This window comes from Lissotriton vulgaris, chromosome 2_1 (genome assembly GCF_964263255.1).
Source record: "Lissotriton vulgaris chromosome 2_1, aLisVul1.2, whole genome shotgun sequence".
NCBI classification, from domain to species: domain Eukaryota; kingdom Metazoa; phylum Chordata; class Amphibia; order Caudata; family Salamandridae; genus Lissotriton; species Lissotriton vulgaris.
Window position 1 is genome coordinate 2,077,142,739 of NC_141687.1, and position 23,026 is coordinate 2,077,165,764.

Genomic DNA, 23,026 nt, shown 5'->3' on the forward strand with positions numbered 1-23,026 from the left:
ATAAAAATGCCTGCAATTAAATGAACCATAATTCACAAACGTAAATCTGTTGCTACTTCTTTAGATCCCTGAAACTCTAATAATAATGAATAGGGACAATCTGCTATAATAAATATTATCACCAGATCCATTCAGGCATCCCTCCATACAGGCTTTGTCCCTAACAAACTTAAACATGATATTGTCGCAAGCTAGTGTTAAAATGGTTACATCAGTTTAAAGCATAGTCAGGTGCGCAAGTTGACTAAAAACAGCAGGAGATTGCTAAAATTCATACTATGCGCCACAACACATTCTTGAAGAAAGAAAAACATCAAGATGGAATACTTTCTACTCACCATATTAAACTGCTGCTGTAGTTTTTCATTGGCGTAGTTTATACAAAATTGTTCAAAGCTGTTTATATCAAACGTCTCAAACCTGCAATTGCAATAATTTTATGAGAAGGCTGTATACTTTTTGCAAAGATACAATTGATTGGAACATGTAAAAATGAGTTTACTTACCACAGTAACGTTTTTTAATCCTTTACCTTTTTCCATCACGAGGCCATGGGAGAAGTTAAGCTAAACTAGAATATCAAAATATTTGTGTCTTCAGCTGCACAAAAAGCCTAAGCTATGAGTCTATGCATTCACAGTTCTACCTGGACTTTCCAATAATGACCTGAGCAATTAGTCACAAATTACTTGAATGACTCCAAGTTCTTCCAATATGGAGTTATGTTATGTGTATGTGTAAAGAGCACTATCACCCACAAGGGCATCCTGGCACTGAGAAGCTGTGTGTGCATGGCCCTGCCCATGGTAGGTTGGTTAATTGAAAATCCAGGACTTCAGCTTCTTATAAAATTTAAGAAGAGAGGCGAAGGCTCTGAAGTGGTGTGTGAGGCTATTCCATGCTTTAGGAGTGATGTATGAGAACGCCTGTTCTCCTTATCTGGTTCTGTGTGTGTGTGGGATGTGTGTGTGTAGGAGTCCCGCAAAGTGGAGGTGTCTGGGTTCTTGGTGGAAGGAGATGTTACTGTTTAAGTGGTTGGGGCCTAAGTTGTGCAGTGCCTTGAAAGTGGGAGTGAGGAGGTTTAAATAAATGTGTTTGTTTATTGGGTGCCAAAGGAGCTCTTTTCTAGTATCCTAGTGAGTTGCTTGGTGATCCCAGCAAAGAGGATGCTCCCATAGTCCATAGGTTTTTCTAATATTTCTGGAGAGCCATCTGAAGATCTTCCTCAGCATCTTCAGGGCAGGGAAGCAGGATGCAGTGAGGACATTGACTTGTGTTATCATGTCCAGTTTGCTGATGATTATTCTGAGATTTGTGGTGTAGGAGCTGGGTGTGGGTGTGGGTTGTTCCGGCCACCAGTTGGAGTCCCATGGTGATGTGTTCTTGCTATGGATCACTACTTCTGATTGGTCGATGTTAACTTTGAGACATCCAGTTAGTGACTTCGGTCATGCAGGTGGTGAACTTGTTTCTTGTATTGGGATCTTGTTGTGAGGGAGAGTATGAATTGCGTACCATCGGCATAGGAGACGGTGTTGATACTGTGTGTGTGGATGATGTTGGCCAGGCGGATCATGTATGTGTTGAAGAGGGTGAGGCTGAGTGATGAACTATGAGGCACTCAGCAGATGAGTTTTCAGCTTTTGAGCAGTAAAGTGCCAGACTGATAGCTTGTGTTCTATCTGTTAAGAAAGAGAAGATGCAGCAAAGAGCAGGTCCTTGGATGCGATTCGTGTGCAGGTGCCGGATGATGATGGGGTTTGAGACCAAACTAAATGCTGCAGATAGGTCCAGGAGAATGAGGGCTGCCATATCTCTTTTGCCAAAGATCACATGGTTATGTTATGTTAAAGTGTTTGTGAAGCGCATGGCTGCCTGACCATCTGTGCGTCTCAGTGTTAGTTTCGGATAAGAGATAGGCGGAGGAATAGCAGTTAAAGACGGAGAATAGCCAAGTCTTCACAGCCCTTCTGAAGGCCCAGTGATTCTATATACTCCTAATGGACAAAGGTAAAGTGTTCCAAAGGGCGGGAACATTTGCAGAATCACGCCCTCCTGCTCTCGCTGTTTTCACCCAAGGAACATAGGACATGGATGTCATCAATGTCAATAAGTGTTGTTTCTGTCCTGTGGTTTGGCCTCAATCTGGACGTGTGGTGTTGAGGAGCTAATGTTTGCTGAAGTCCACAAGGCATCAGTTGACTAGATTTTCTGAGATCTTTGGGTATGGCAGGGTGGAGATGGGTCTCTAGTTGAAAAAGTTGGCTTTGTCAACAGATGGTTTCTTTAGAAGGGCAGGATGGTGTCATATTTTTAGGTGTCCTGGAATGTGGCTGAGTCGATGGAGGCACTGAAGATGGGTAAGTGTTTTTCTGATCTGCAGGAGTCCTTTGGTGAAGGTGTGGTGGAGCCCCCAAGCGGATGGTCTTTATGATAGCAGCGATTTCAATGGTGGTTAAAGTGGGCCATCAAATCAGGGTTCGTTCTTTGGCCATGATGGGAAGTTGAGTTGTGATTGTGACCGGATCTTGGTTGAGGGTCAAAGTGCTGACCATGGAGGTGATTCTTTTACAGAAGTATTTCAAAAGCTTGTTGCAAAGGTATTGTGAGGGGGTGATGTTGCTAAAGGTGGCAAGAGCTGAAGTAAAATCTTTGATGATAGCAAAGATTTCCTTGCTGCTGTTTATGCCGGCGTTGATTAGATCTGTAACAGCTGTGTGCCTGGTGTTTTGCATCTACTGGTAGTAGCATCTTAGGGCTGAGTTGAAGATGTCTTTATGTGTGGTGTCATGACTTGTTTTTTTATTTGTGCTCCAGTTGCATGCAGCCTGCTCTGTGTACCAGGTGACCTGTGGTTAGGCTCACCAGGTGTCGGCCCATGAAATGATCCAGCTGTTGAGGTTCTTGATAGTTGTTGGCAAGTTGCCGGTGTGCTTGTGCCGGTACGTAGCGAGGGTGAAAGCCCACTCCTATTCTGTGATGTTTTCCCAGTTGCAACACGAGGTTCCGGTGATGGTATGCTGAAACTGAAGATGGTGTGGTTTATCCAGGTCATAGCTGCTTGCTTGTAAACTATGATGTTGCTGATTGAGAAAACATTTGGTTCAATATCTGTCCAGTGCTATATGTGGCTTTGATAATGTGCTGGGTGAGGCCAAAGTTTCGGAGGTTTTCTAGAAGGGACACAGAGTTTGGGTTGGTGCCGTCTTCTAGGTGTAGGTTAATGTCTCCGAGGAGGATGAAGATGCCGGTGTTGACAATGAAGGGTGAGATGAGTCTGTGATGTCGCTGGCAAAATTGCTGTGGGATCCTGGTGGTCTGTATACAAGTGTTCTGTAAGGGAGAATTGACTGATGCGTATCCTGAATGTGAGGTGTTCAATTTAGCTGGTAGGGGTGTCCCTGTGGGTGGTCTGGCTTGTCGACTGTGATGCTGCTGATTGGTAATTAATCAGGACCAATAGGTGTCCAGCGCTGTGGGTGGGTTCAGTATTGTGCTGGGTGAGGCCAAAGTTTCTTAGGTTTTGTAGAAGAGATTTAGTAGGGTTTGGGCTGGTGTGGTCTTTTAGGTGTAAGTTAATGTCTCTGAGGAGGTTTATGGGGGTGGTGCTAGGGTTGATGATGGGGGAGCGACAAAGCCTGCGATGTCTCTGGTGAAGTTGCTGTGGGATCCTGAGAGTCTGAATACAAGAGTTTCGACCAGTGAGAAGTTGCAGTGATGCCTATCCTGAACACGAGGCATTCCATGTAGCTGGTATGAATGTCCTTGTGGGTGGTCCAGCTGATGGTGACTCCACCTCTGGGCTTGTGTTGACAGTCTTGCCTGGCGATCTAGTAACCAGCGGGAATGGCTGTAGCGATATCTGTTGCAGAGGTAGGGTTTAGCTCTGTTTCTGTGACTAAGAGCAGGTCCAGAGCGTGGTGGTGCAGAAGGTCCCATATCTCCATGGCGTGTTTAGTGAGCGAGCGAGTATTGAGGGGCATACGCATATGAGTGTGGTGTGTTATGTGGGTGATGTTTGGTCTCTGTGAGTACGAGCGGTTGGCTGCTTTGTGTGAGTGGGGTGCTGGGTAATGCTGGTGCGGGAGTGGTGGGAGTAGGGTGTGGGAGAGTGCAAAAGAAAATGCAGGAGGTCCCTGAGAATGATCCTTCCTTGTTGTGTGGTGCAAAGTGGCAGCATTGTAGCGAGTGACAGCCGGGTTGTGAGCGGGAGGACTGCCGCAGGTTAGCGGTGGATAGGAGGAGAAGCAGTAGTTATCATTTTCAGGCTGTTTATAAGAAGAAAACAGTGAAGTGTGGGTAGGCAGAGAACCAGAGAATTTCATATTCTGGCTGTCCATATGGAGAAAACATTCTGGGATTAAAGGATGCAAACAGGTCAAGAAGTAAAGGATTAATGGAATTACCAAATTCTGAGAAGAGAATGTGGGTGTGGATAGACCTGGAGGAAGTGTTTTGTTTTAAGGATGCTCTGGTGCTTGGTAAGAAGTGGATGTACAGAGCATGTGTAACAAGGACTCCTGGCGTTACTGACTGCCTCCATCTCTTCTGTGACCCTTCCAGAGGATTGGAAACACGCAACAGTCTTCCCATTGCTGAGAAAACCCTCTGCTGTCTCTTCAACGTTTGCTACCTACAGACTGATTTGCCTGCTATCTTTCTCACTCAAAGTTTTATAGAAGATGGTGCTAGGGGACGCGCACCCAAGATGGACGCACTATAGTGAGGCTCTGGTGGCCCGGATATAAATTCAGAAAATATCCTTCCCAATGCCCAGCAGCAGTGACACAGGAGAGCAAGGGTAGAGATCACCACAAGCTGTGTGCCTGATGGGCAACGGTGCAGCTGGTATTGACGCTAGGGCCATGAGATAAGACCGTGAACTGCTCCGCGTGGCTGCTGAGCAACAAGACTGGCAACAACACCACCCCCGTCAGGCCAGAAATCAATCACGCTTGCAGTGTCCTGCAGTGGCAAGGCAGCCCACCATGCACTGCAGCATACACAAGGTAAGGAGTGGCGCAGTGGGCCTGCAGACACCTAGCCCCCACCAAAAGGACTGAGCGTGTGCTGCTGAATGTTTCCTCAGTGGAGGTCTGCAAGGTTTAATGGCCTAGTGTTATGGCGCCCTGAGCAGAGTATTAACCCATTGAAACCCGCTTGCTACCCATCCGGGGGGGAGGTTTGATCCTTGCCATGGTCTACTTACATCACCAAAGCGCCCACAGCACTGATGCACTACGAACGCACCAGATAGTGCAGCTTGATATATAAATTACTACGGGGCAGCTTTAACTAAAGCAGTGCTTATTGTGCCCTTGTGTGTGGAGTCTCCCTTTCATCCTGAATGCCCCGGTCTCGCTGGGAAAAGACACATATTGTGAGACAGGACGGAGTGAACAGTTGTCTATCGATAAACCTCCCAGGTACACAAGAAGGCTGAAGAGGCCCCCCCACTCCTACAGATCTCAACTACACAACCCTTCCGGAACTAACTGAAGATGGTACTACTATGGGAGGAAGGGACAAAGCATTGTGAGGTGCACTGTAAGTGCAGAAACGCTAGCCTGCAGATCAGTCATGGGCAGGACGGAGGGGAAAAAAACCAAACTTCCCTTTGAATCTTGAAAGACACTACGAACGCAGCAGGAAGATGAGGTAAAAAACTAAGTGGATCACCCCTCAAACACATCACTGAGCCATGAGGAAGCTATGAAAACATTCTGCTCACCATGAACCAAAGTCTCACCTCCTAGCGACTAAAATGGACTCAATGTTTGCCCGCATGGACTTTATTGCAAACAAACTTGAAAAATACGACAACAGACTCACGGAGGCAGAACAAAGGATATCTGAACTAGAGGATACATCAGATGGCAGGATGGAACAATCCCCGCAGACGGAACGCCTGCTGAAGATCATTGCTGCAAAAAAATAGGATTTAGAAGTGCGTTCTAGGCGCAACAACATACAAATTCTACTAGTACCCAAAAATATGAATACGGGAAGCATGGAAGACTACTTTGAGCGTCTGTTGCAAACCATCATTGGTGCTGATGTTTTCTCCTCACAACTGGTGGTTGAGAGAGCACACCGGTAGCTCTGCCTTCATATGTCACATGCCAAAGGTACTATACTGCAGAACTGAACTGGACTAGGAGATAACCTTACTGTTAGACCTGGTACCATTGGCGTGAGTCTCCCTTCCATTTTTTGCTGTTGTCTCCACTGTTTTTAATAAGTTTTGCTGGTTTAGATGCTTTGGGCACTGTGCCACTTCTATTCAGTGCTACAGTGCAAGTGCTCCCTATGTTAAATTAATGTAATGGATTAGTGACTCCATGATCGGTTTATTTGATTTACTTGTCAGACCCTAGTACTGTGCACCATGTGTGCCCAGGGCCTATTGATCAAATGCTGATAGTGGGCTTGCAGCACGGAGTGTGCCACCTACAGAAGCAGTTTGTAAAGTTTGTCTCAGGCTCGCCATTGCAGAGCCTGTGTGCAGTCTAGTACTGCCATGTCGACTTGGTAATTGCACCCACTTACCAGTCCCTAAACCTTCCCTTTTCTACTTGTTAGTCACCCCTAAGGTAGGCCCTAGGGCAGGGTGCATTGTATGTGAAAGGTACGACATGCCCTGAAGTGTGTAGCATGTCCTGATAGTGAATTACAGCCAATTTCGCTTTTCACTATTGCAAGGCTACCTTTCCCCATAGGCCAGAATGGGCAGTTTGATTATAACACCTTATAATCCTAACTGACCCAGGGAACATGGTAGAAAAACAAATTTAGTATGCCTGAACTCGGAATGATAAAATACATCTTTTAGTAAAATTGGTTTGAACACACAAGTTACTTACCTTCGGTAACGATAGATCTGTAAGAAACAGTAGTTAGTGTTAGATTCCTTACCTTAGAATATCCCCAGGCGTCAGACTGGATCCGGAAAGTTTTGCGTAGCAGTACCTCTGCGCATCGGTAGTAGTCGTCTGCGGCCCCTCGTTCGTCGTCGGGATCGCCGGGATGACGTCATTGGAGCACTTAGACGCCACCCTCGCACGCTGACGTCAGTTCTTGTACATAGCTTTCTGCACCAGGAACGCAGAGCCATGCCAGTGACAGACACTGATGCCATGAAACTAGGGCCCTCAAAGGGAGATACCTTAACCCTAGATATCGGTTCGCAGAACGGGGAGGATGGGTGGGGCGGTAAGGAATCCAACACTAACTACTGTTTCTTACAGATATATCGTTACCTAAGGTAAGTAACTTGTGCATCTAAAAGAAACAGGTTAGTGTTAGATTCCTTACCTTAGAATAGATACCCCAGCAGTACCAACCCCGGTTGTGGGTCTGTGAACCAAGATCACACCAGAAAGTCCTGGAGAACGGAACGGCTGAAAAAGACATCTCTCCGGACTTGGCTGTCCAGGCAGTAGTGCCTAGCAAATGTGTGCAGCGAAGCCCACATAGCTGCCTGACAGATGTCCTGCAAGGGGACTCCCCGACCCAGGGCAGTAGCAGGCCCGTGGCCCGAGTGGAATGGGCCCTCAGCCTCCTGTTGGGCCCTCAGCCCAACAGGAGGCTCTTTTTTCGCCAAGGAGTAACAGACCTTGATAAACAACATGACCCACTGAGAGATGGTCTCCTTGTGCACCACCCGTCCCTTCTTCGCGCCCACGTAACCACCAAAGAGCTGGTCGTCCACCCGAAACTGGCGTGTGCAGTCTAGATAAAAGGAAAGCGCACGTTTTGGGTCCAGACGGTGGAGCCTCTCTTCCTCTTTCGAGGGATGCGGAGGTGGAAAGAAGGTGGGCAAGGTGATGGACTGCCCAATATGAAAGGCTGTAACCACCTTGGGCAGGAAAGAAGGATGAGTTCTCAAGACAACTTTGTCCGGATGGACAGAGAGGAAAGGAGGTTTAGAAGATAGAGCCTGGAGCTCACTCACTCTCCTGGCAGAGGTGATGGCAACCAGGAATGGAGTCTTAAGAGTCAGTAGACGAAGAGGGCAATTGTGTAGTGGCTCGAAAGGAGCGCACATCAAATAGGTTAGAACAAGGTGCAAGTCCCACTGAGGCATCACGAAAGGAACAGGAGAAAACATGTGCGTGATGCCTTTCAAGAATCTATTTACAACAGGGGACTTGAAAAGAGAAGGCTGATCAGGAAGCCTCAAGAAGGCTGAAATGGCAGAGAGTTAGCCCATAATAGTGCCCAGAGCAGAGCCCTGCTGGGCAAGAGAAAGAAGAAAGAAGAGAACCTCTGAAAGGGGGTAAGAAAGTGGATCCATAGCCCTTGCTGTGCACCAAGCCACAAATTTGTTCCACCTGCAGGCGTATATAGATTTTGTGGAGGGACGCCTGGCTGCCAGAATCACATTACAGACTTCAGGAGGCAAGTCAAATAGCCTCAACTGCCGCCGCTCAATCTCCACGCATAGAGGTGGAGGCTGGACAGGTTCGGGTGGAGGACCGTCCCCCCGCTGCTGCGACAGAAGGTCCTCCTGAAGAGGCAGACGAATCGGGGGATCGACTGACATGCTGAGTAGCTCGGGATACCAGTACCTTCGTGCTCAGTCCGGCGCCACAAGGATGACTTGGACCCAGTCACGCCTGATCTTTTTCAGCACTCTGGGCAGAAGTGGTATAAGCAGAAAGGCATACAACAGACCACAGCTCCACTTGCGATGAAAAGCGTCTCCGAGCGAGTGCCGCCTTGGAAATTCCAACGTGCAGAACTGTTGACATTGCATGTTCTCTTCTGTGGCGAGTAGCTCTAACCGAGGCTCTCCCCACTGCTGAAAGACGCCTTGCTCCACGTCCGAGTTCAGACGCCATTTGTGATCCATCATGCACCGGCGGCTGATTCCGTCTGCCCTGGAGTTCAGGGAACCTGCCAGAAGTTGAACCACCAGGGTGACGCTCTGATGTTCCAGCCATTGCCAGAGGCACAGAGCCTCCTGACAAAGGGTCCACGACCCCACCCGCCCTGTCTGTGGCAGTACCACATAGCAGGTGTTGTCCGTGAACACCTGCACTACACTTCCCCTGACAGAGGGAAGGAATGCTTTCAGTGCAAGCCAGATCGCCCGCAGCTCCAGAAGGTTGATGTGGAGCCAGAACTCCACCAGAGACCAGAGGCCTCTGATCGCCGCCTCTCCCACGTGGCCCCCGCAGCCCTGTAGGGAAGCATCCGTCACAACTACGTGCTCCGGTTGGGGAAGGGATCTGCCGCTGACCCAATCGCGGTCAGTGAGCCACCACTGCAACTGTCTCGCAGTGCCCTCTGAGATCCAGACGTGAACGGACAGGTTGCCCTGATGCTGGGCCCACTGAAACTTCAGGTCCCACTGCAGAGCCCGCATCCGCCACGTGGCGTGATGCACCAGAAGGATGCAGGAGGCCATCAGCCCCAAAAGCTGCAGCGTCAACCTGACTGAGACTCGGGATAAAGGCTCAAAGATCGGAATCAGTGGCTGAATATTCCGAACCCGCTGTTCGGGAGGATAAACCTGAAGCTGCGCCGAGTCCAGAACTGCTCCGATGAAGAAGAGCTGCTGAGAGAGGCACAGGTGTGACTTTGGCACATTGATGGAGAGCCCCAGCAGTTGCAGGAAGTCAGCCGTAGTCTGGAGGTGGCTGATGACTGTCTGGGGCAAGCCCGCATTCAACAACCAGTCGTCGAGATAGGGCAAGACTGAGACCCCTGATCTGCGCAGATGAGCTGCGACCACCGCCATCACTTTCGTGAACACCTGAGGGGCGCTGGTAAGGCCACAGGGGAGCACGGTAAACTGAAAGTGCTCGTGGCCTACCGTGAACCGCAGGTAACGACGGTGGGCTGGCAGGACGGGGATATGGAAATATGCGTCCTGCAAGTCCAATGCTACCATCCAGTCTCCAGGGTCCAGGGCAGCTAGGACCTGAGCTAAAGTCAACATCTTAAACTTCTCCTTCTCGAGGAAGCCGTTGATGCTCCGGAGGTCCAATATAGGGTGTAGGCCTCCTTTGCCCTTCTTGGGTACCAGAAAGTAGTGGGAGTAGCAACCACATCCTACTTCTGGCCCAGGAACGCGCTCGGCAGCCCCCTTGGCCTAGAGGGCCGTAACTTCTTCCTGCAGAAGTTGCAAGTGATCACCCAACAAGCGGTGGTACTGCGGTGGCATGGCTGGAGGGGTCGCTTCGAATGGGAGGGAGTAGCCCCTTTGGACGATTTGCAGCACCCACCTGTCCGATGTGATGGTAAGCCAGTGGAGAAGGTGATGGCGAACCCTGCCCCCCACTGGTGTCGAATGGGCCTGAAAGCTCGGACTAGGAGGTCTTTGAGGCAGATGCTGTGGAGGCGGATGTGGACTGACCTTGCCGTTGTCCCCCAGCACCGACACGGTGGTTATCACGTCCGCGACCACGTTGAGGTTGGTTCTGCGGCCTGTGGCTAGCTGGACTTGTGGGGCGCCCCTTCCTTGGCCACGAAAGGGCCGAAAAGTGGAAGTTTGCTGCCTTTGACCGAGTCCCAAGGACTTGGCCGTAGCCCTGGAGTCCTTGAAACGCTCCAGCGCACTGTCCCCCTTGTCGCCAAAGAGGCGACGGCCATCAAAAGGCATGCCCATGAGGGTGGCCTGGACATCCCCCGAAAAGTTGGCGGACCTCAGCCAAGCGTGGCGGCGAACCGCCACCGTCGTTGCAATCGCCCTGCCCAACGAGTTCGTGGTATCAAGTCCACACCGTATCGAGTAGCGTGCTGCATCCCGTTCCTTCGCTAGGGCAAGCTTTCCCTGGACCTCCACCAGGCACTTCCGCAACCATGTCCCACAGAGAGTGGGTGTAACGGCCCAAAAGGCAGGCGGTGTTGACAGACCGCAACCTCAAACTCAGGGAGGAGAACAGTTTCTTACCAACTGATCGTACCTTTTGAATTCTCGATCCGGAGGAGCGGTCGGGAATGAGGTCTGGGATGTAGAGGCCTGGAACACCAGGCTCTCGAGGGAGGAGGGGGGGGGGGGGGTGAACGGACGGGAAGTTGGGGTCACCCGGAGCTGGGCGGTGGCGTCGGGCCACGTTCCGAACTCCAGGGAGTCCTGTAGAGGGCTTGGACTAAGTGCCCAACAGAACGTCGGTGAGGGATTCGTTAAATGGCAGGAGAGGCTCGGAGGAGCTTGCCTGCGGTTTGAGCACCTCAGTGAGGAGGTTAGTCCTCACGGCCACGACAAGGAGCTCAAGAGCCAAGGCCTTGGATGCCCTAGTCAACACCACGCTGTAAGCAGCCTCCTCCTCCGTAGCCACGGTAAGAGGGGAGACAAATCCAGTGTCGGGGGAAGTGTCCAGACCACTGGCCTGCCCCAGCTCATCTGCCCAGTCCTGGCTCAACTGGCACTGCAGTGCCAGAGGGTCCTCAGACCCCTCCCAGTTCTCCTCGTCATCCATCTCCTGATAGTCAGGGAAAAACGATGGAGCCGGGTTGTCGGTGAAGGGCTCACCGATCGGCGTCAAAGACGGCGCCGGACCCGGACTGGAACCAGGAACGACGGCGTTGGGGGGCGACACCCTTGGTGATGGCGCCAGCAGAGGGGTCGTATGGTCGACTGGCGACGTCATGGATCCAGGCCTGGATCAGGAGGAGCCCCGCTGCGTCAGGACCGGAGTCGGCACCGGAGCCGCTGGCCTGCTTGGGCTCCCAGACGGACTTGCGGAGCCCGAAGGCGCCTCGGCGGGTTACGACGGAGAGAAGTGCGACCTCATGGCCGTGAGGAAAGCACTAATCTCCTCCGGCATCGCAAACCTGTGTTGTATCCACCAGTCTTTTCACTGTATTACTGTATGCAGACTTTTTGGCTGTTTTAGGCCTGTTGTCCCTCCTGTTAATTGCCTAGGTCCTCTTTCACCACTCCAGGAGGACCCGCCTCACTAGGATCCTCCTGTCCAAGTGTTACTAGCTCACCTACTAGGGTTTCCCATGCCATTTCCATCTTGCCTATTCCCCAGCTGGCCTCTCGGAACAATAACCTGTTTTCTGCTCCCGCCCATCTCTCTAGCTCCCTTTTGCAGGTGGAACTCTGTGGTCCTCTTGTGGCCTTCCAGTTCCTGACTATCTCCCTCTTGGCTAGGACATAGGCAAGGTCCTGAAAATTCCCCGTCACCTTGTTCTTGGCTGTATGAGATAACCACCTCAATAGGAAGGGTTCTAGTGTCTGTGGAAGCTCTTTGTCAATCAAATTGCCCATTACCTGCCGTATGTCCCCCCAGAAGGTCTGCAATAGAGGGCAGTCCAAGAAACAAATAGAGTATGTGTGCCTCTCTTTCCCCGCATCTTGGACAGGCCGCTGACTCCGCCCCAAAGTATTCCCTAATGCGGGCCGGCGTTAAATATGGTCTGTGTAGCATATAGTAGTTAATTAATGTAAAACATGCGTTCCTGGGTGCCTTTGCGGTCCTTTCTAGGATTTTCTCCCACTCTCCCTCTGGTATCTGCTTACTGAGGGCTTCCTCCCATTGCAGCCTCAAGCGCTCTAATGGCTGTTACATAGCCTTCCGTATTGCCTTATAAAGGCAGGATACCGTTTTAATTCTTCCTGCTGAGAGAGCGACATAACTGTACCTCGCCACCGCTCGCGGTTCCGGGCCCCCACTTTTCTAATGCATCCCAACCCTGTGCGTCAAGGCCCTATGCTTCAGGAAGTGACCCCCAGTTAAGTTGTACGCAGCCTGCAGGTCCTCAAAGGGGAGGAGCGTAGGTATCTCATTGTAGGTCCCCATCTCTCTTAGTCATGCTACAACCCAGTCTTCTAGCCCTGCCGAGTGTTCCCCCTGCAGGAGATAGCGCAGCATCGTCAGCGGTATTACTCTCATGCCTTATAACAATTTGCACTCACAGTGGTTCCTTCTTTTGGTGACAGATTAGAAGAGGCAGCCTTCAGTCTACAGTCAATGAATGAATGAATTGTTTATTTCGGTCAATAAAAACCATATATGAAAACACTTTAAAACAACAAAATTAATTTCAAGATAAGCAAAAGCGCATTGTGAAAAAGTGCTTGATGATTTGTCATTACTATGGGACGTGCTTAATGGTCAGCACAAGTTCTCTTTCAAGGGCGTAAGAGATTTGCTGGCTCCTTGAAGGTGGAACATGAATATTCATACACATAGTGACTATGGTGAGGTGGGGTATTGATACCATCACACTGGCATCAGGTAACAACCGCCCCCTGGATCTTTACGAATAAAAGCAACAGACCTTCAAGTGGAAAATCATAGTGCAAAAGTGCTTGGTAGTTTGAAATGCATGACAGTACACGCATGGCTGATAATTAACATATATATGCCTTCTTAGGTCTAAAGGCTTAGCTAGCGCCTAGGGTGGATGGTACTGGTATATAAGCGCATGGTGACAGTGGAAGATGGAATGGAAGGTGAGGGCCTTTAACAATGCAGTGGGCCTTTAATGGCTGGTATGGACCGTCTACGGTGGACCATAAGGCTATTAGAACATTCCACCACTAGAGGGCAGAATGTTCTAACAAATAAAACAAAGGCCTCAGTGAGCCAGAGGGTATTTAAAGCCCCCATGGCTCCATGGGGCCTTTGTTAACAGCAACACCTGTGGATGACAAATATTGTAATGTTGGATCTCCAGTCTTTTACCAGCCATAGGAAGCCCGGAGCACTAAATGGTCTACAATGGAGCGCCGATCATTCCAATGGTATCATACAACCTTAATGCCCACCACGGCGGGCTATACCAGTATTAAAGGCATGTTCCATTGTTTAAGGCTCGAGGCAAGGGCCTTGAACAAGGGAGCGGACTTTAATTGCCAGCGCTGTGGAGGGCTTTAAAGCTAACAGAACTGCCCATCCCTAGAAGGCAAAACATTCTAATTAGCAAAACAAATGCTTCACGGAGCCCGAGGGGGTTGAAATTCCCCTCTGGCTCCATAAGGCCTTTGTTCACAGCAACAGTTATGAAGGAAATCATTGGAATGTTGACGCTCTGGGCTTCTACTGGCCGCTAGAAGCCCAGAACACTTCATTGTCTTCAATGGTTGCTCAACATTCTAATGTTCTAATAGAGTTTATAATGCTCTGCTTTGAATGCCTGCGGAGTCAAATGTTTATACAAGTTGATGGTCCTGCAAGAGTGGCTCTGAGTCTGGCTTACAAATGTTTCCTTGTCAGTAGCAAGAGAGATTAGTTTAACAGTCAATTAGCTATAAAACGTTCGAGTGACTGCTGAAAAAAACGATTCAAATCTAAAAACAGGGACGGTGTTTGAAATAGTCTAATGTCTTTTCTTTGATAGCTACAGTTCTCCCAACAGCATAAACCCTTTGTCTTATGATACATAATAAAAAAAATAACCTGCTATATTTCTGTTTAACAGTACATATTTTACAACATAAAATGCTGCTACTAGATGGAACTGTTTCGCCACAGAATTCGAGCAGCTGTTTACAGTGAGATAATGCAGAATGTATACATACCCATAGATATCAAGCACGCCAATGAATGAGTGCTGTTTAATATGAGCCATAAGAGCTTCATTGACACGGTCAACGATCCAGCCGAAGAGGTTGGCATAGATATGCTTGGACAGGGCGTCTTTGGCATTGATGGCCTGTAATTTGCTAATAGGTTTGATAAAAGTCTCTGTGTTGGTGACCAGCTTCCGGTGGCAGAGCCAGTGGTTCATCTCTTCATACTCTACTCCCATCAGGTCACAGAAGATGGTCAGGGGCTCGTGTTTTGGCTGCAAAAAACACAGACATTACCCCTTAGCATTTGAAAGATCACACACAGGAACACTGCAAACATCTAACATTTACTTATGTAGCAGAGTGGAATTCTGCAGGTCCAGGGTTTAGGACTTGGAGAAGTTTTCGAGGGAGAAGAGAAGGGGCTGCAGGATCTCATTTGCTACATCAGGGAAGCAGTGTCTTTCAGTCGGTTTTTAATCTTCGGCAGCACAAGGCGAGTGCTTATCCAGAATGGAGTATTACGTATATAGAATGTATGTGTCAGGATATTTCCTGCCTTCAGAAGAATCATATGTGTGTGTGCAAGGAAGTTCTTTCCCTGGCTCGAGCCAACAAGAAGAAACGTGTTGCATTGGTTCTGCTTTTCAGCAAGCTATATTACTGTACAAATTGGCATTCCTGTACAAATTGGCTTTGTTCTAGATGTGCAGCGTACTGTCGTGTTTGTGTCTTAGTACTCACTATACGCATACTTCATATAAGTGAACTGCAAACCCAGTACTAACTCTAGTAAAGCAGCAAGGCAGGTTTAGAACAGACTTGAATAAAAACATGGTAAGCTCTGCGGAGAATGTCACCATACAAGTATTTCAATATTTGACTGAAACATTACACTTTATGACTGAAGAACTACTGTTGCTTCTGCAAGATTTAGTTGAATTGATTTACCTAGTTGAAACCCTGATGTAAGGATTCGTTATCTGAGCACACAGGCGTGTGAAATACTTTGAGATTTTTGCAGACTTATTCTGAATGTCAAAGTTGCCGGTCTACCAATTTCACAATTCTATAGTGTTCCAACTACCAGTGTGGATTGCTATTACACACCAATATAGCAAAAGTAATTGGATTTGGTCTTCTAAGTTCACGAAATGTAAGGCAGTGTTGGTGTGCAGATTTGTGGACTTGGCATTTTATATGATTTGCTTGACTATCTACTTTTATTTTACCAGGATGAGGCAAGCTTTCTAGACACTAACATAGAAACCATGAATTCCAGGAGTGGAAATTTGAATGATATTTTATTCATATCTGTATAGAACAAACCACCATTTCCATTGCTGTGCATTCTGAATCTGGGCTCCCCTTCAGTAGCTTATGATGCTTATTGGTGTTTGATTATGAAGACTTTTGGCGTTTAGTTTTGTAGTGGTTTATGCAGATTGCTGTTAAGGTAAATTGTGTTGGATCATTAGAAATCTTGGTAGAGTGTTAGTCATACAGCTAGACGTGCCAAAAGATTCACATGCTTTTTCTGTATCGGTGGTCAGCTGTTCATTGGTCGGTATGTGTAAAGTGTTCTCTACCAAAGCATTACAATGCAGGTAGGTAATGATGATGCAATGTTATCTGTATAAAAGGTAGCATGTTAATCGAAATATCTGAACAGCGTATGTTACTGAGGTGTGTGAAAGTGAAGTTGTTGTGGCTGCGCTTTGCCAACTATAAGGCTCTGGTGCCGTATTGTCGATATAAGTGTTGGGTAGAAAAAATGCAGCAAACTCAGTGTTACATCCCGGCCGATCTAGTTGTATGGATTCTGGCCATACAAAGTATTCCATAATCCAGATTCCATACAGCGTGATTTTATCCCAATCAGTTGCCATATTGTCATCAACATGTAGAATAAGACCATTTCACCCTAGCACTTGATCTGGATGGTTAGGATCAAGAGTGATCATTATTCTTTGTTGAGACCAACCCGACAAACAAGATCACTCTTTGGCTACATAAACTTTTGTCTCTAGGGTTTTGCCTTTAAAACTCCAATCGGAGGCAAAATACCTCAATTGGTTTGGTACCATATCCTACTAATTTGATATCTGGAGGTGACAATCGAACACCAGGAAATTCACTCATCCATTCATCACCACAATCAAGGTATGTCTATCACTTGAATCTTCCATCCCCCCTATTATCTTGCCCCTTATATTGATCACACAAAAAGGAGCATCTTCAATTTTATCATCTATCTCATATATACCCAAAACAAATTCTTCTTCCGTTTCATCCTTCGGCTCACACCTAACTTTCTTTACATAATTCATTGTTTATTTATTCAACACCACTTTCTCTATGTTTGTTTTGACTTTTACACATCCTAACATAATGTCCCTTAGTTCTACAATAGCTACACGCTTGTCCTATAACTAGATACATTTTATCGTTAGATAGGTGTTTTGGTAATCCACATTTAAAACAAACATACTCAATCTTGTCCAATTTCTGGATGTTTAGAAATTTTAATTTCACCTTATTGCCCACACTCTCATTAACCTCTTAAGTGCTTCGAACGTTCGGCGGCCGACGGCACCACTACCTCAGGAGTGCTGCCGTCGGCCATTGAACGTTCGAACCTCATAGCTGCAATGCAACGTCCAGCACTGGAGCTGGACGTTCCATAGCCGTTATGAGGCTAACATTTGTCTTTTAACCGATTGGATTTAAGCCAAAGGTTTTTCAACCAACTCATATATGCCCAATTTCATTTCCTTACACTGATGGGCAATTTCAATAGCTTTGCTTAGAGACAAATCATCCGCTGATAACAATTTTTCCTGCAACTTTGCATCAACTATCTTGTGTACCATTTGGTCATGAAATGAAGCATAGTTCAATTGGCTGCTAATATCCTTAAATTACTCACAAAATCATCAATAGAGTTATTGAGCATTTGGTCTCTACTTAAAAATGTCTGTCTTGCAACAAGCTGATTGACTTGCTTTATATACAACTTATCCAGTTTATTTATTGTCGTCTTGTACGCATCTACATATTCATCGTCCACATGTTCCATCACTGTTGGAGGTAAATGACTTAAAATACGCAGGCCCTCTGCCCCTAAACAGTGTTTTAAAATGACCAATTTACGTTTATCAGTATAAGCATTGCTCACGATTTCTTCTACATACGCTTCTAATCCATCATTCTATTGCCTCCATTCTAATATAGGCTCACCAGGTGTCGGCAAAAATTGGATAGGTGCATGTATACCATCCATTGATCTACAATGCAAATTTATATCATCTAAACATAAAATATCTCATGTGAATTTATACTTGAAACACTCTCTGGCATGCCTATATTTGTAATATTAGTTACTTGTGTTCGCCGATGTGTGCGAATCACCAATGACTAGACTGGTATCTTGGTCGATATGGAGCACAATGGTGTGCGAATCACCGATCAAACTTGATGTGTACTTCACCTGAAGTTATTCTGAACTAATTCTTTTCTCATAATTTTTCCAGTGTTTATAATAGTGTGTGGGTCACCAAATTCTGTTATTAAGAGGTGTTCAAAATGGTATGCAGATCACCAAGATAAACACTACGATGCCTGTACACTCTGTCCTAATAAAATATGTTTGATTTCAATGGCCATTCCATTCAAAGTCAACGCTCTTCAGCATACATGATATAGTTGCTTGAATGACAATGGCTGCCCAACACAGAGTCAGCTCTCTTCAGCATGAACGTTTCAGTCGCTGGCATGAGATCACAGATGCGCATGAGCAGCTCGTGAAAGCGTCGGCTCGTACTCCGCTCCACACACCACACACGCCTCATTAACTGGATATAAGTAATAAATACTTCCCAAGATGATGTCAAGGGTCACTCTTAATGTCCTTCCTTACTGAGCACCACTTCACTCACCACAATGTCCTTGTACTTAGCTTGTACACTTGTACACTATTCTGTGATTTCACAACAGGGCACAGTTTCACGATATGCGACGTTGCAGGACTCCAAGCTTATCTGTCAGTGCTCCATTTATCGCCAGTGTAAGTTTCTTATATATATATTTATGCAACACACACATAATTATCTCTAACAAAGATTTTTTTTCTTTAATCTAATGTAACATCCATTCTCGAGAAGCCTGGGTCAGCTGTCATTGTATGGAATCCAGCCATCCAAGTATTCAATAATCCAGATTACATACAACTGGATTGGCCAGAAAGTAACACTCTTCTCAAACTAACATCAAATGTGCAAGATGCACACTTTTTTTTTTGTTGGAGCAGTAGAAATCAAAACAACAGAAACAAAGATGAATTGGTGTCAACTTACAGGTATTTGACAGCTGTCAGAATCACGTGATGTGAATTCCACATTACCCAGGTGTAGAATGGAAGCTAATATTTTGAAAATTCCCATCTGATAGGAATCAGCAATTCCTTTAAAAAAAAAAAAAAAAAAAAAAAAAAAAAAGAATATCGCTTGATTAATCTGGCTTAAGAAAAATGTAATTTAAATAAAACAAGCATATAAAAAGCATACGACAGATACATGTAATCATTTAACCAATGCCTAGCAAACTTAGATTTTTTTCATTTCTGCTAAACATCACAATATGGTTATGATTTCTATTTCCACCTTTTAGGAAGCAGAGAAAGGATAGAGCATCACACTTATCGATGATGGTGTGGGAACTTGGATGACTGTAAACCAGCCATTCTCAACCTTTCGGCTTCTGTGGATTCCCAATGATTCACTACCGGTAGCCGTGCACTGTAGCCAAGGCAATTTTTAGGACTGGAACTTCAAAACAATACACACAAATAAAGAAACCAATATACACCAAACAAAAACATGAAATATGAAATGTTTAATTTAATTCACAAACATAAAATATACAAAAATCAAACTTTACGTTTTAACCCTTTCGCCGTGGCGCAAATTCCGCCGCGGCGCAGGGGGGCTAGGGGGGCGGGCACGGCGCTTCGGTGCTCATGACGGCACCACGTCGTCATGAGTCACGGGCGGTGTGTGCTCATGACGGCGTGGTGCCATCATGACCCTGCCCGCTCATTAATTTGCCTTCACAGGCGGGGAATTAATGCCACTTGGGCGGAGCGGCAGAGGCATGACGGCACCACGCCGTCATGAGCACACGCCGCCCGTGACTAATGACGCCGTGGTGCCATCATGAGCACCCAACATGTTAATGCGAAAGTTGGAGCTTTTCAAAATTTGGTTTCATTTCTAGAAGATGAAGATATACACTAGATTCTTGCCTATAACTTTGTCTTTTATTGATTCTAATGCATGCTCTTTCTTCTCATACTAGTGTTTCAACTGAGGCTACCAATCGTCTATACCAGTGGATTTACTGCACTAGCTCAGCCCCTACAACTGAACCTAAGGAGACCAACTAGTTATTAACCTCCAATTTCAAATTACTTCACATTTTAAAATGTTCAACTTTGCTTTTTTCATTTATCATTTCATTTCCTAAACAGTAGTGGACCACTGAGTATGTGATGTGGAGCCACCCGACACTACGGACCACAGGTTAAGAACCACCGATGTAAACAATTCACTTACGGAATGGAATTTACATTAAACAAAATATTAGAAAAATCGATATTGAGAAGAACGTCTGTAAATAGATGCCCCTCATTCAGAGGGCCACACAGTTGCAGTCTAAATTTTTGTGTGAAGAATTTTCACCCTTGAACAATGGAAATTTTTCATGATCGCCAATCATACCTTTATATCAACTGCTGACAAGATCAACAAGCAGCATGGATGTGGAAGAACAATTTTCCAGTACACAGGACAAGGTCCCTGAAATGCTAGAAAGATTTTCCCTTGATATTATTGCTATAAATGCCAAGCTTGAGAGCACCACGACAAAGCATGAGGCTGAGTGTTGAAGAAATATTTGTTAGGAAGGTCAAAATGTTAGCGAAACAGACCGGTCCAAAGGGTTTCTGATACTTACTTAGGATAAAACCATAAGGGACGCACAACCATTGCAGGTAAAATAATATCAGATTCATTGTTTTGTACAGAAAAATGTGAAAGACATAATCTTACTGTCTATTTTTTAGAACTCGTATTAAAATACTAGTTTTTCTCTGGGTTCAATGTGATATAGACAACATTGTAGGGAAATATGTGACAGGTCTCATGACTCCTCCAGGTGTTTGAGAAAGAACCGATAGTTAACACCTACTCTTCACATGGTAATAGAGAAATAACTCTTTTTCATAATCAGGGCAGGCGAACTCCACAAATTGTTTCTTATTTCTGGATGGCCTTCATACATTCATCATCAAATGGTATCAGATCCTTGACATCACTGTGAATTTAGTCTGATTGGAGGCTTCTGAGTCAGGGAAAAGTTTGTAATCCACTGGCCACAGTAGCCAATTATTCCCAGGAACATCCTCACCTCCCTTCTGAGTGGTGGGAGGATTCATCTTAAGAACTGCACAACCAATTTTATTTGGAGACTTTCCTTGCTGCTTTTTCAATGTGATGGCCAAGATAAATCACTTCTTTTTTTTACAGTACGACATCTTTGTAGGTGAAACCTTATGACCATTGTCAGCAAGATGGTTCAGAAGTGCAATGGTATCTAGCTTTCAATCTTCCTTTGTCTTTGATGGCGCCGTATGTGCCTCCTATAGGCCTATATCCTTCTTAACGCGGAGCCCAAAATCCTGGCCAAGGTACTTGCTAATAGGCTAATAGGCTCAAGCCAGTCCTGCCGACGCTGGTCCACCCGGACCAGTCAGGCTTTATGCCCCATCGCAATACGGCGCTCAATCTCCACCGTCTCCATGGGGTGCTGGGGCGTAATCACACTCTCAGGGAAGATGCAGTAGTGGTATCACTTGATACCGCTATGGCATTTTACACGCTAGGATGATGATAGCTGTCCTCTGTAAACTGGGCTGTGGCCCTGAGTTTATCAGTTGGGTGCGTCTTCTCTACTCTAAGCCCCTGGCACAGGTGACGGTTAACAACAAGGTCTCCGAGGTCTCCACCTTGGAGAGAGGGACATGGCAGGGGTGCCCCCTCTCGCCCTTACTCTTTGCGCTGTCTCTGGAGCCACTCGCAGCCTGGATCAGATAAGACCTCTCTTTGAAGGGGATCAGGTGGCCCGACGGTTGGGAGGACAGGATATCGCTTTATGCGGACGACCTCCTCCTCTATCTCACAAGGCCTCGTAAGTCCCTAATGGTAGCCATGGACATCTTCACTAGTTTCGGTAGGAACTCTGGATACAGTATTAACTGGGGCAAGTCAGTGATGTATGTCATCCATGGCAATTCCCCGGCGGTTCCCCGGAACTGCCCAATTACGGTGGCCACAGACGGGTTTAAGTACCTGGGTATCTTTGTTTCTACAGAAGGGGCCACCAATTATGACAGGAGCCTCCTGCCCCCACTACAGCTCTTCAAAAGGGATTCTCTCTCCTGGAGAAAGCTCCCAATGTCCTTGCTAGGAAGGGCGTCACTTTTTAAAATGATGGCGTTGCCGAGATCTTTATACGCCCTGCAAAACCATCCAGACATGGTCCCACAGTCTTACTTCAAGGCTATTGAAACTGCGCTGAGGGAGCTGCTTTGGTCCGGAGCACCCTGTATCTCCCTGCAGAAACTCATATTGGGCTGGTTTGACGGAGGCATATTGCTCTCGGACATTCGGAAATACTACTGGGCCACACATATCTCAGCCATCAATCAGGCCACGCACTGTGATGGCAATGACCCGGGATATGGAATGGACAGGTGGCTCTTGCTGGGCGGGAACTTTGAAGCAGCCCTGTATTCCAAACCTGGCAGATACCAGCTAACTGGACCAACTAAACACTCAGTCCAAATATGGCACGCAGTGCAAAGGCAATTGGGATGGGCTGACACTCTAACTATGGCCACCCCGCTATGGGTTTCACAACGATTGGGCACCTTGAACCGAAGCAAGGGGTTCCGTAATTGAGACTTAATTGGGATCTCCCACATCAGAGACCTATGGAGATCCGAAGGAGTTGTGTCCTTTGCCTCACTCCAACATACATACAAGCTTGCTCAAACAGAATATTTCAGATACCTGCAGGTCAGGCGTTCCCTCCAATCCAACATTCCGCCCGGAACTATGCCCCCGGACTAGTTCCCCAAGGAGGACAGACTGCTGGACGGCCACCTATCCGAACATGCCATTTCACTCACATACAAAAAGATTATCAATAACTCCCCGGACATATTGCAACCCCTTAAAGGGAAGTGGGAGGCTGAAGGGTTGGAAATAGATGAGGAGGAGTGGCGGAGTGCTCTAGCTTCCCCTAGGGAAGTGGCCATATCGGCCAGACTAAGGCTCATTCAGCTTAAAATTCTCCCCCGAGTCTACATCTCGGGGACCAGATTGCAATTGATGGGCCGCAGTGAGGACGGGCTCTGCAGGAGGGGATGTGAAGGAAGGGGGAAGTTTTTCGATATACTGTGGAATTGTCCAGTGCTTCAGCCTTACTGGCGAC

The 23,026-nt window shown here is 46.9% G+C and overlaps 1 protein-coding gene across 5 annotated transcripts in view; it reads right to left on the bottom strand.

Annotated features, from left to right (window-relative positions):
• Positions 1-23,026, bottom strand: part of MYO5A (myosin VA) — a 712,580-nt gene that overhangs the window by 209,377 nt on the left and 480,177 nt on the right. For all 5 annotated transcript variants that reach the window (XM_086958311.1, XM_086958310.1, XM_086958309.1 and 2 more), the window contains exons 9-11: positions 18,829-18,935; positions 14,483-14,748; positions 339-420 (exon numbers count right to left, since the gene is read on the bottom strand). In XM_086958311.1, the coding sequence (XP_086814437.1) occupies positions 339-420; positions 14,483-14,748; positions 18,829-18,935 (455 nt within the window). The remainder of the gene's footprint in view (positions 1-338; positions 421-14,482; positions 14,749-18,828; positions 18,936-23,026) is intronic.